Genomic DNA, 12,291 nt, shown 5'->3' with positions numbered 1-12,291 from the left:
AGCCCCATCCTGGGCCCACTCAGGTTGGGGCTCTCCCCAGGCGGGGCCAGGGAGCCCAGACAGAGCCACTGTCTTCGTCCCTAATCCAGGGAGTGCTGGGCCACTGCGTCCACCTTTTGCAATTGGTCACACCTTGGCACAGTATGGGAGGGGCCACACGGGGGTGGACCTGAGGAGGCGGGGTTGCTGGGGTCCTGGGGTCATAGGAGAGGAGTCCTCTTCTTTACTGTCACCCTGAGGAGATGGCTGTTATCAGTGGATAGGTCCGCTGGCTCTTGGGGCCCGGTGGTCCCGGCTCTGTGGATCACCGTGGCGTGCTCGCATCACTGCACCGTCCTCAGTGTGAGGCAGACACGTCCTCAGTCATGCAAGGGTCTCTCCGGGGTGTAGACAGACTGATGGCTGAATTCCAGCCTCACCCTGTTCCTGCAGATGCAGAGACACACAGCAAGGCCGCCGGGGTTTCCCAGAGGGTTTGCTCCGGGCTGTGAGCTGGGGCTTCTTGAGTGAGATGAACCACTTAGTGCCCCCCACCCCCACGTCACAGGGGTCCCTACAGTGAGCTGCTGACAGGCACTGGGCTGCTTGGGCCGAGCCAACCAGCTGACCTTGGAGGGAGCTCAGGCCTGGAGAGGCAGCTTCCTCCTGCTCCTCTCTTCCTCTCTCCTCCTCCTCCTGCCTCCTCCTCCTCTTCCTTTCTCCTCCTGCTCTTTCCTCCTCCTCCTCATCCTCTTCTTTTCTCCTCCTCCTCTTCCCTTTTTCTCCTCTTGCTCTTCCCTCTTCCTCCTCCTCTTCCCTCCTTATCCTCCTCTTCCCTCCTCTTCCTTTTCCTCCTCCCTTCTCCTTCTCTTGCTTTTCCCTCCTCTTCCTCTTCCTCTTTCCTCCTCCTCTTTCCTCCTCCTCCTCCTGGTTTGGCCAACAGCTTGAGGAAAGTTTCCGTGATTGTGTGTAGGTCATTTCCTTTAACAAGAAATAGCTCCCTTTTCAGTTGGCCAGAGTAACTGCATTTGCAAAGAGGTTTAAAGACTTACACTTAAGGTCCCATGTGTCCTCCTCTGACCAGGTAGGAGGACATACTCTGGGTCAGCCTGGAGTGGCTGTGGAGGGCAGGAACACAGAGTGCAGGCCACCCTGCCCGCCACTAGCCCTGGGGCCCCTGGGGAGCCCGGGCAGGAGCAGCATGGGAGCAGCTGCGCCAGGGGGCCGGTGGCATCGCCCTGTTGCTGAGCCTCCTTCTCTGTCTCCGCAGTGCCTTTGACCTGGTGAACATCCACCTGTTCCACGACGCTTCCAATCTGGTTGCATGGGAGACAAGCCCGTCCGTGTACTCGGGGATCCGGCACAAGGCGCTGGGCTACGTGCTCGACAGGTGGGTGCCGGGCGGCCGGCTCCTCCATGGGGCTCGCAGCTCCGCTCTGGGCCACTTTTCCTCATCTGTTTTTTCCTATTTGCCAAAACTATGAAACTGCAAATGTTGCCCATTGATACGGCACAAGTCCCGACCCCCGTCCCAAGGCCCGAAGGGCTCTACCTCACAGACCCAAGGTGGGCACCCCACTTGTCTTCTGTTCTGTGGGAAAAACAAGAAAGTTCCCCTGAGCCTCGGCAGAACATAGATGTCAGCTGAAGCGTCTTGGAGCCTGATGTCCGCGTTTTGGCTGTGGACCGAGAAGTGTATGCTCCACGGGGTTCTGCTGGTCACGGCCGGTGCCTTCCCAGGGCTCTAGCCCACCACCCCTGCCGGGCTCAGCTCTGAGCACCTTGGAGTGGCCCTGGCTTTGCAGGGTCAGCTCAGCAAAGCCCGTGTGGCCCAGCTGGGCTGAGCGCCACCTCCCTCCTGGCCCTGCCCCTCCACAGTCCAGCCAGGCCTTTGGCTGCTGGCGGGGCGCCGGGGCAGGGCAGGGATGTCGGTGGTCTTCAGAGTGGGGAAACCACTTGTGCTTCCTGCCTAGGCTTCCTGCTGGCCTCCCCTTCCTCCATCGCTGCTGCTTGCTTCCCTCTCACAGCTGGTTTTCAGGACCCTTCTGCCCTGAGTCCTATGGGACCTGCCATCATCTGTGACATCCTCATGTGACTGTCATAGGGGTCAGAGCTGATGGGCTGTCATCTGGGGAAGAAAGGCAGCCCCTCGCACCCCCAGTAGTAGGATCTCTTTGGTCTGGGGACCCGCGTCCCTCTTGATTTCTGCACGGGCCTTTTGTTAAAGCTCAGCGTAGTAGCCTAGGTCTGCTTGTTCTGCTTAGTCCTCAAATTGAAGTCCTCTCCCACCAGTGTCCTGTGGCCTAAGTGACCATCGATGACCCGCTTGTGCTTAGGACAGCTGTTACTGCAGGATGGATGTCTTCCCATTTCTGCCTAGGTGATCTCAGATTTCTCCAGGAACCCCCACCCTGGCCTCTGCCCCCACACACCAGGACGCCAAGTTGTGTGTCCACGTAAATGCGCCAAGGACTGTGGCTGCCTGGCTTCTCAGCCCCGTGTTATGAGCCAGCCTCTTTCTGGTCCTCCTTCTAGGACTCTGACCTCTGACCCCTCCTGCCTGCACCCAGGATCCCTGGGCTTTGGGCCTGGCCGTAGTACGGCTCAATGCAGTTCAGCCTTGGCCATGGCCTGCGTGGGCCCCTTACCTGCTGCGTGCACATTCCATCTGGATTCCCACTGGGCTCCACAGGGATGTGCTCTGGACAAGGAGTCTCATCCCTGTGCTCACATTAGCCAGATGTATCACGGTGGTCATCAGGTCACCTCCAGGGACCCTGAGATCAGGTCCCTCATCCTGTCCGAGCACCCTGTCACCTGCGGCTGCCTGCCAGGTCCACGCAGAGGGACCGTGAGTGTGGGACATGGGGGTCTGGTGCGTCTGTTGGTACTCCTGCACACTGAGGGCCTGGCCCTTTAGCCTGAGCGCAGTTGGGCACTCTTCAGGGGCCCTATTGGCTTCCCGGGCTCAGACTGAGCTGGGCTCAGAGGTGGGACTAACACTGAGGCGATGGAGGGCCAGAGTGGACCTGAACGTGAACCTGAGCTCTCGGCCCAGCACTGGGTGAGACCCGGTACTGTCCCACAGCATGCTGACCCACGACTGCCCATGACAAGGGGCTCCCCATCTCCCTGTGTCCCAGCGTGCTGACTCACGACTGCCCGTGACAGGGGGCTCCCCGTGTCCCAGTGCTGGGGTGTCTCAGCCTTCAGCCAGCTCATCCACTAGTCCTTGATCTTCCGTTCTCATCCAGACCTGCTTTGGAGTACATCCAGCATGCAGGCCCAGCATCACCCCATCTGTGCTGAGGCCCCTGGAGTCGAAAAGGCCAGCCCTGCCCTGAGCAGGTTCAAACACTCAGGTGGGCACTGGCCTGACGGCACCTGGCCAGGAACACAGTGTCTCCATCCGCAGGAGGCGAAGAAGTCATCCTCCTGTGAGGGGTCGCCTGGCAGCAGCTGAGGGCTGGCCTCCCTGGGGGCTGCTTGGCTGGGGCACTGTGGGCAGACAGCCCCTGGGACAGCGAGCCAGCGGCCCGGGAGCAAGGACCTAGTCCAGGTCATGGCCCTGTGCGGTCTTGCAGTCTGACGGGTCCCTCTCTCGCTGGGACCTCCCGCGGAGCATGGGCTGAGATGGATCCATGAATAAGCTGGTCAGGTTGGCAGCGGGCGTAGCATTAAAATGTGTCATTGCCCCAAACTGCTGTTCCTCCACGGCCTCCGGGAAAGCAGCCTTTGGGTCTAGGGCACGCTCCTGTGGCTTCCCGTTCCCATGAAGCGCTGCTGTGGGAGCTCAGCCAGCCACAGATCCGGACCTCCGCTGCGCAGGGCCGGCACCGCACAAAGGGCAGCTCTGTGGGGGCCGTGAGTACCGGGCCGCCCTTTCATCCGGGCTGCTAACCTTTTGGCAGCCACCATCAGACTGCATTCTGCTCTGCCGATTGGGAGGACAATGCCACGCCGGCCCTTTCAATGGACGCCGCCACCAACAGTGCCCCATTCACGGCGTTGGGAACCTCTGCGAGCTTTGTCTGCTGGGCTCCACGCGGAAGCAGGGGACGGCCAGGAGCTCCTGAGAGGGGAGCTGCCTTTCCCGGCTCCGGCTCCTTGTAAAGCTTCTAGGGCCATGTTTCTGTCGGAGCGTGTGGCCTCAGGCCCCGGGGAAGGGCAGAGCATCAGCCTGAAGTCCTCGTCCCTGGGGGCTGGTTGGGGGAACCCTGTGCAAGAACTGAGAGGCACCCAGAGCTGTGTGTGCAACTTTTCTACAAATCTGAGATGATTCCAAAATAGAAACTTCATTAAAAACCCTGGAGAGACACACCCTCCTTGTCTGAAGTGTGGGCACTCCTTGGGGTTCAACCTTCCGGTGGCACCAGCTGCGAGTGACACAGAGCACCCAGCACCACGGCCGTCAGGGACAGCGTGCGTCTCCATGACCTGGCAGGGGTGCCCTCCTGCCCGCAGCCATAGCCGGGGAGCCTTCCCCAGCATGGGCCTGCCTGGAAGGGCATAGACTTGAGACACCAGAAGATGAGAGTGTCACTGTCAATAAACTGCAGACACTGGTTCCTTTGGGTTTTTATTACAAATAATAATCTTTATTTTTTTTGTGCAACTTATGAATTTTTTGCTTTCAATCTCTTGTTATGAGAGGTTAAAAAAAGAAGACAAACCCTAGTTAATGAAGAGTGTCAAGCTGAGAGACTGGGAGGTGAGCGGTGCACGGGGTTTGGGAGATGCGGGCTCGGGGTCCCCCTGCCCCAGGAGCTGGTGCTCAGACCCTCTGCGGGCCGTGGGTGCAGGTGGCACCCTGTGACACACAGTTAAGCTGTTTGGGGAGCATTTGGGGATTAAACCAGAAGCAGAGGCCTCAGCTCGCACAGTCCTTCCTGAGGCGCCAAACGCTGACACTTCCCGAAGCCTCCTGAGCTTTGGGCCGTGAAATGAGATTTTTTTCCACAAGTGACAGGGCTCTCTGTCTCCCCTTTGAAATGTGGCCTGGCCTAGTTCAACAGAAACATTTTTACATTACAACTGTGAAATCTCGGCATAAAGCGCCCCTTTGTACCCCCCATTATTTTCTCACAAATATAGTCCATTGTCACAGCGCTGAAGTTAATTTGATCAACATTGGGACATTTAACTTTTATGTTCGGTCAAAAGAGTTGTTTCATGCTCATTTTGGGCATTCAGAGGAAATGATTGCCAGAAAAATAATGTTGCTGGGAACAATTGAGAGCAATTAGTTTCCCAGGGAGAGGCGATGTGATGCCGTGGCCACACAGCCCCCTTTGTGGTCGGAGGGGTGGTCATCAGTCAGCCGTCAGCCGCTCAAAGACCCTCCAACCTCAGTGTTGCTCTTCAGGCCGTTCCCAGAACTCCCCTTGCTGTGTGGAGAGCAAAAGAGAAGCCGCCCCATCTCCAGGCAAAGGCAGTCCCCGCCCGGCCCGCGGGGAGCCGCCGCCTGACTCCCCACTCCCACTGCCCCCAGTGCAGGGTGCCTTGTCTTTCCTGGTGGTAGCTCTTTGGCTTGAGGCCCAGGTGGCCATTGTCACGCGTCTGTTTGGAGCTACCCTTGGACAGCGTGGAGTCCGGGGCCAGACGGCCAGCCCCCCCATTCCTCCGCAGCCTCTCTGCCTGAGTCTCCGGGCTCCTGGTGTCTTCACGGCGTTGGTGGGAAGGCGCCCACTGAGGACGTGTGTCCAGCTGTAGTGCCAACAAAATGGGCTTGGTAATCCTATGTCTTAGATGATTGATGGCAGCTGTAATTACCTTTTATTTTATTTTATTGAAGAATAAGCATCCAGAAAAGTGTACAAAGCTGCGAGAAGTCAGACCCACCCCTCCGCTGTGAGGTCTCCGTTTTCCCGTGTTTGCCTTGTGTGTCCTGTTCAGAAAAGCAGCACGGACATGCCACTGCCCCTGTCTTCCCCATCCTGAACCCCTGTCCTGCTCCCCCCCCACACACCGTCTCCAATTAGTGCCTGTCATTCCTTTTACACCTGTCCTGCTGTCACACACGCATGCACACTTCTGTTGCTGCATGTGAACACGTGTGCTGATGTTTATATTTTTGTTGCACGTTTGTGTGATTTATGTTTTTACGTGTGTGACCATCCATAAGCCCGTGGACAGACATCTTCAAGCATCATGGGAATGCGTCCTGCTGGGCACCTCCGTCTGCTGCTCGCCTTTGTGGCTCTGTGCTGTTCATGCCCGCAGTGCGGGGGACCTGGCTGTACCTGCTGTGTTCCCCCCCAGCAGCCCCTCTGCTCGTCTGCCCTCTCCTCAGCCTCTGGGATGTTCTCGGCACTTTGCTGACAAGCAGGGTGCCGTGGCGAGCGGTGCTGCCCTCCTGGAGCGTGGCCTGGTGCTCTGCGCTGTGACCAGGTGGCACCACGCCCACACCAGGCTGGGGAACGCAGGGCAGTCACGTTTCCTCAAAACTAGTGAGGTCAAGTGTCGTTTCCAGTGTTTGCTGGTACCAAAGTTTTTGAAGGCTCTGTCAGCTTTCTGAGATTCCAGCTCTTGCCTTTTCTGCCAGACGTTCCAGGAACGAAGCAGCCGCGGGAGGCTCAGGGGCTTCTCTGCCGCTGTCTGGCTTGTGGCAGCAACTGAGCCGACCTAGCAGAGTTTGCAAGGTGATTCTCAGTGTAGAGAAAGCACGTTTAATAAGGAAATGCTATGTTTAAAGAACAGATGGAAACGGTAACTGCTGAGGGGAAGCTCAGGGCGACTCTCCAGCTGGCTCGGGGCAGCTGTGCCCCAGGCGGTCCTGGGTCGGGGACACAGATGTTCAGAGGTTGCCAAGCGGTGACCTAACGATTGAGAAGTGCCGGCCTGGTGACTGGGGCCTGAAGCCCCCCACCCCTGGACTCCCACCTCGGGAAGCAGCCATGAGCGCACCGAGGAGGAAACTGAGGCCCGGGCCAGAGAGGGAGCAGCCCCCCAGGCTGGGACTCTCAGTCAGTGCGGCTGCCGTACGAGGCATCGCGGGTCTCCTGGCTGAAACTGCCTGCGCTCGCTTCCTCAGTCTGAAGGCGCAAGGTCCGAGGTGGTCTGCTTCTGGTGAGGCCGCTTCCTGGCTTCGCACCATGTCCTCACGCAGCAGAGAGCCTTCTGGAGCCTCTTCTTATGAGGCCACCTGCTGTGCGGGATCGGGGCCCACCCTGATGACCCCACTGAACCTCCTTAGCGGCCCCCTCACCAGTGCAGTCACGTGCAGGGCAAGGCTTCAGCATGGGAATTTTGGGGACACAGTTCAGTACCTAGTGGGGCCTCGTGGGCTCTTTCCAACACCTGAATTCGGGACCGGCTAAAACAAGAAGGGGCGTTTCAGAAATGTGGAACAGCTGAGGCGGGCGGAGGTCGTGGGAAAGAGTGGACTTTTCTAATTAACGCCTCACCAACCGGAACTTGCCCTGGCCCAGTTCTCCTTCCTGTTCTGCTCCATCGAGGCCATTGCCGTATTGGGCTGTGACTTCTCCAGGCCTCTGCCGTGAGAGTGGCTGAGGGTCTGTGCATGCCTGAGGTTGGGGAGCTCCACGGCTCGGCACGGGGTGCAGTGGTGTTTGCAACGTGGCGGGCACCTCTCGGCCCACCCGGCTGACGGATGTGTGTGCTGGGGCCTGGGGGCCTCCCTGGCTTGGGGGCAGCTTGCTGGCAGGTGCTGGCTGGAGGAGTCACGGAACATTTGAGGCGTTAGGCCCGGGAGATGCCACGTAATGGAGGATGCGCTGTGTGCTGAGTGTGAGCTGGTCAGCCGGCCGGTCGCTGAGGCCCTCAGGCACTGGTTGTTGGGACTTGACATGAGAGACATTCTCATACCTTGTGCTGACCCTGATGCCGGCAGACCTTCCTGTTTGCCTTGCACGCGGTCCTTTCTTCTGTCCCTGCCTCGGGTGCATCCCAGATAAACTGTCCTGCTGCCTTGTGTTGGCGGCTGTCACGATGGAGTGACCGTCCACCTGGGGGCTGCCAGCCCCACAAGGGCAGAGCCAGCCTGTGTGCAGCACCTGGTGGGGTCAAGTGACAAGTGAAGTCGTGAAAAATAGTCCATCCGTTTCTAGGAAGGTGAAAATAAATTGGTCAGTTTATTTAAAACAGCTTGAATATATCTACAATAAGCCATTCAATTAGATGTTTTAAGATTAAGGGAAACTTTTAAAGAACCCTTAAAATATATGCCCAGTTTTAGTAATTTTTGGTTGTTGATGTTTTTGCTATTTAAAATTGACCGGAGAATGTGGTCTCTACCAGATCCGAGAAATAAAAACTGACGTCAGTGAATTCCTAATTGTAGACAAACTCCACGACATCTAGTAGTTAAAAAACAGAGAAGGGAGGAAGGCAAGGGCACCCGTGTGTTAGAGCTCCTGCAGAGTGCCACCCAGTCCCGTTCGCCTTCCGAACCACAGCTGCTGGGGGGACCGCCCTGAGCAGCCCCATGGTGCTCCCGCCCCGGCTTTCAGGGCTGTTAGACCGCGGTGGTGTAACCTGTGACTCCCGCAGGGCCCTTGTCTCGCGTCAGAGGCCTTCCGCCTGCAGCGTCCTGGGCTCTGTTGTTGCCGAGGCGCACGTGCGCGGCCCTGGTCCCCGTGCGGGCCTGTGACGCAGTCCTTGTCAGCGCCTCTCCCGGCCAGGCTGTCCCGTAATGAAACTGCCTGTCAGAACACAGAGAGACTCCCTCTTCAAGACCTAAAAAATGGATTTTTATGGCTCTTCTTGTAATTCTCTTTTTGAATTAGGCACATGATATGGATGTGGGCCTACTTCTCAATCATAATAGCTCCTGACAAGGTAATTAATTTTAAAACAACTCTTTTTTTTCTCCTGGTCCAAATGGCACTATATTGAAATTAAAAATGCGTGTGGGGAGGGCAGCGGCCTGGCACTCAGGTGATTGCCTGGCCCGTGACAGCCCCTTCATCTTGCTGCTTGCTGCGCGACCTTTCGAGACGGCGGTGGTTATTAATGGGCTCAGGCCATTATATCAAAAACAGCGGGGCACGGAAATATGATAAAGTTTAGGTTTTTAATGATAGTATTACAAGATTCTAGACATGCCGATGAAATGGCTCTGGCAGTTGGCGTGTCCTGCCCATCACCAGGAAGGAGGCCTCGCCAGGAGTCCCTGAGCAGCCTCGGCCTGAGGGCAGTGGGGTGGAGAGGCTCGACCCCCAGGAAGCCTCAAGAAGGTAGTGCTTTTCCTCTCTGAACAGTCTAGGGCTTTTTGAAGTTTACTTAGATATTAAAGCTGAAATTTGTTAGTCTTTTTAAAAAAGGATTTACCTCAAAATGAGTTTTACCATTTAATTAGCTACGTAGTCATTTACTTTCTTTTTCTTTTTTGATGAGGAAGATTGGACCTGAGCTAACATCTATGCCCATCTTCCTCTATTTTGTATGTGGGACGCTGCCAGAGCATGGCTTGATGAGTGGTGTGTGGGTCTGGGATCCAAACCTGCAAACCCTGGGCCACCGAAGTGGAGCCCGTGAACTTAACCACTGTGCCACCAGGCAGCCCTGATCATTTATTTCCTTAATTCATGCTTAGGGGGTCAGCTGTTTACATTTCTTTGTAATCTTTCATTTCCTTTCCGTCAAAAGTGAGGACAGTTCAGCGTGATACGTTAGCCAGGTGAATAAATCGGTGGCCTCAGCCCTCGCTCGCGTGGAAGTGCGAGAGCCGTGGGACCACTCAGGGTCGCTGCAGTGCCTTGTAAACTGGCTCTTGGGTGTTCTTAGGGACATGTGACCCCAGGCTCCTTGCCGCCCATCAGCCACCAGCCCCGGCACTGCCTGGTTCCAGTGCAGAGCGCTATTGTGCGAGAACAGGTGGAGTTCTTTATGGCTGGGATTCACTGTGAGTGTTTGGCTCAGGAAATAGTTGGGAATTGATGGGCGCCTGTTAACATGCTTCCCTGCTTTCTCATGACCCCTCAGCCATCATCCACTGAGCTTAGTGCCCTGAGGCTCGGGGAGCAGAGGAGGAATGCTCGGCAAGAAACAGACTCGATGCATCCGTGACACGTGCACCGTCCTCCCACACCTCTCTGGATGTGTCCTTGTTCCTGCAGCCATGCGCTCAACGTTTAAATCAACCTGCGTGTTCACCAACACAACAGAAGCAGAGTGTTGAGAGAGAACAACTGAGCAGTGAATTTTAGCCTATTAATCCAAAAGTTTTTATCACTTTCTACATTGAATTTTCCTAAGGAATGTGTGTGTTCTTGTGCTTTTTTTTTTTTTTTGAGGAAGATTAGCCTCGAGTTAACTACTGCCAATCTCCCTCTTTTTGCTGAGGAAGGCTGGCCCTGAGCTAACATCCGTGCCCATCTTCCTCTACTTTATACATGGGATGCCTACCACAGCATGGCTTCTGCCAAGTGGTGCAGTGTCCGCACCCGGGATCCGAACCGGCGAACCCCGGGCCTCTGAGAAGCCGAATGTGCAAACTTACCAGCTGCGCCACCGGGCCGGCCCCTCTTGTGCTTTTTAATAAGCAGAAGTTGGCAAATTATTAAGATAAAATGTGTCACTGTTTTGACATTTATGGTGTTTCTGCCCAGGATGTGGGACAGCTCCTCTCCCATCGGCTTCAGCTCTCTTCCCTTCAGCAAAATTGAGCTGGAGCTTTGCTTTGGTTTAGTTTCTCTTTTAAAAAATACTAAGAAAGAAAAGGGAGAGACCGCTCTGGGTAGAATGAGATCACGCGCCGGCTGGGAGAAGGGTGCTGCGTGACGTCTCGTGTGACAATGGTGTGATGATGCTGTGTGACGGTGACGCTTGGCAACACTGTGACGATGGTGTGATGACAGTGGGTGATGGGGCTGTGACCGCTGACAGCACAAAGTGGACGAGCCAGCCGCCCTCACAGGCTGCCCTCAGCCCCGTCCCCAGCGCCGTGCCAGTGTTCCCATTGCCGCGTCCTCTGGCCCCGCAGCCACACAGCAGTGCCTCCCCTGAGCAGCAGAGATGTGTTAGGAAATGGTCGTGCCAACAGCGTCCCCTCTGCTCATGGCCACACCCTGACACACCCCGAGGGCATGTTACTCAGGGCCTTCGAGGAATCCTGTCCCAGGAGCAGCCTGGCCAGGCGGCTCGGCTCTGGTTGAGGAGCCTTGCCCCATGGGTGGAGGAAGGGGCTTGCCCAGCAGTGGCTGGGTGGGGGGAGCAGAGGGAACACAAGAGAGAGGAAGGGACAGAAGGGAGCACGTCCGCTAAGGGCCTCCTGCCCGTCCACCCTCAGCCACCACCGGGAGCTGGCCGTCACCTTGCTGCTGAAGCGCAGGGATGTCAACAGAGCTGCATGAATGTGAGTGACTCCTCAAACCAGGGCAGCGTGGGCTGCGAAGCAGGGGTGGGCAGGCTGGTGGCCACAGGGTGTCAGGGCTGGGGCTGTGGCTGGAGGGGAGCACAGAAAACTGACGGGCATTGCTGAGCCTGGCAGAGATGGCAGACGGAGGTGGGTCTGCAAGCCGAGCCAGCAAAGGAGCGACCAGCTGCCTCTGGGTTCAACGTGCAGGCTGCGTTTCGTGAGGGGTCCCTTCTTTTTTTCCCCCTCCCCAAAGGCCCCCAGTACCTATTTGTATATTCTAGTTGTAGGTCATTCTAGTTCTGCTATGTGGGACGCTGCCTCAGCATGGCTTGATGAGCGGTGTTAGGTCTGTGCCCAGGATCCGAACCCACAAAACCCTGGGCTGCCAAAGCGGAGCATGGGAATTTAACCAGTCAGCCACAGGGCCGGCCCTGTGGGGTCCCTTCTGGCTTGGGCACCAGCCTCCTGAGAAGTTCCTGTGCAGGTTCCACAAACAGCCGGAAATCAGTCACGTGACTGGCTGTGAAGTTTGGGTTTTTTAGAGAAGAACAGTGCGACTGAACCACGATGGTCAGTTCTCTGGACCTCTGGCTGGTCCTGGAAGGCGGGCTTGCAGCAGCGTCATCAGAGCCGGGCCGGTCGAAGGATGCTCCCTCAGTGGGGGTGGGACAGGGCATCCTCATGAGAGCACCATGAGTCACTGTCTTCTCACTTCATGTCGGGGCTATGTGCCCAGGATCCAGACCCCGCACGCGTGAGATGGGGGCCCAGGAAGCCCGTGTCCCGAGGGGCTAATGGGAGGACTCTCCTGTTGGTCTTTCTAGGAGCACACGAAGGCATGGCTCCTAGAAAGGTCCTTGAAGGTGTTTTTTTCTTCTAAAGATGTTTAACAGCAGAAGATTTATCTTTCTGGCCATGGCTCAGATAGCTTCCTGCTGCCGGACTGAGTGCCGTGAGGGCAGGGTCCTGTCCCTCGCTGGCCAGTGCGGGCG

At 56.8% G+C, this 12,291-nt stretch overlaps 1 protein-coding gene across 3 annotated transcripts in view; it reads left to right on the top strand.

The window, feature by feature from the left end:
• Positions 1 to 12,291, top strand: part of INPP5A (inositol polyphosphate-5-phosphatase A) — a 227,386-nt gene that overhangs the window by 168,860 nt on the left and 46,235 nt on the right. For all 3 annotated transcript variants that reach the window (XM_044748372.2, XM_044748366.2, XM_070520576.1), the window contains exon 8: positions 1,250 to 1,369. In XM_044748372.2, coding sequence (XP_044604307.1) covers positions 1,250 to 1,369 — 120 coding nt within the window. The remainder of the gene's footprint in view (positions 1 to 1,249; positions 1,370 to 12,291) is intronic.

Source organism: Equus asinus, chromosome 2, assembly GCF_041296235.1.
Source record: "Equus asinus isolate D_3611 breed Donkey chromosome 2, EquAss-T2T_v2, whole genome shotgun sequence".
Classification (NCBI taxonomy): Eukaryota; Metazoa; Chordata; class Mammalia; order Perissodactyla; family Equidae; genus Equus; species Equus asinus.
Note: the sequence above shows the minus strand (reverse complement) of the source record. Positions and strands in the feature narration are given on the sequence as shown.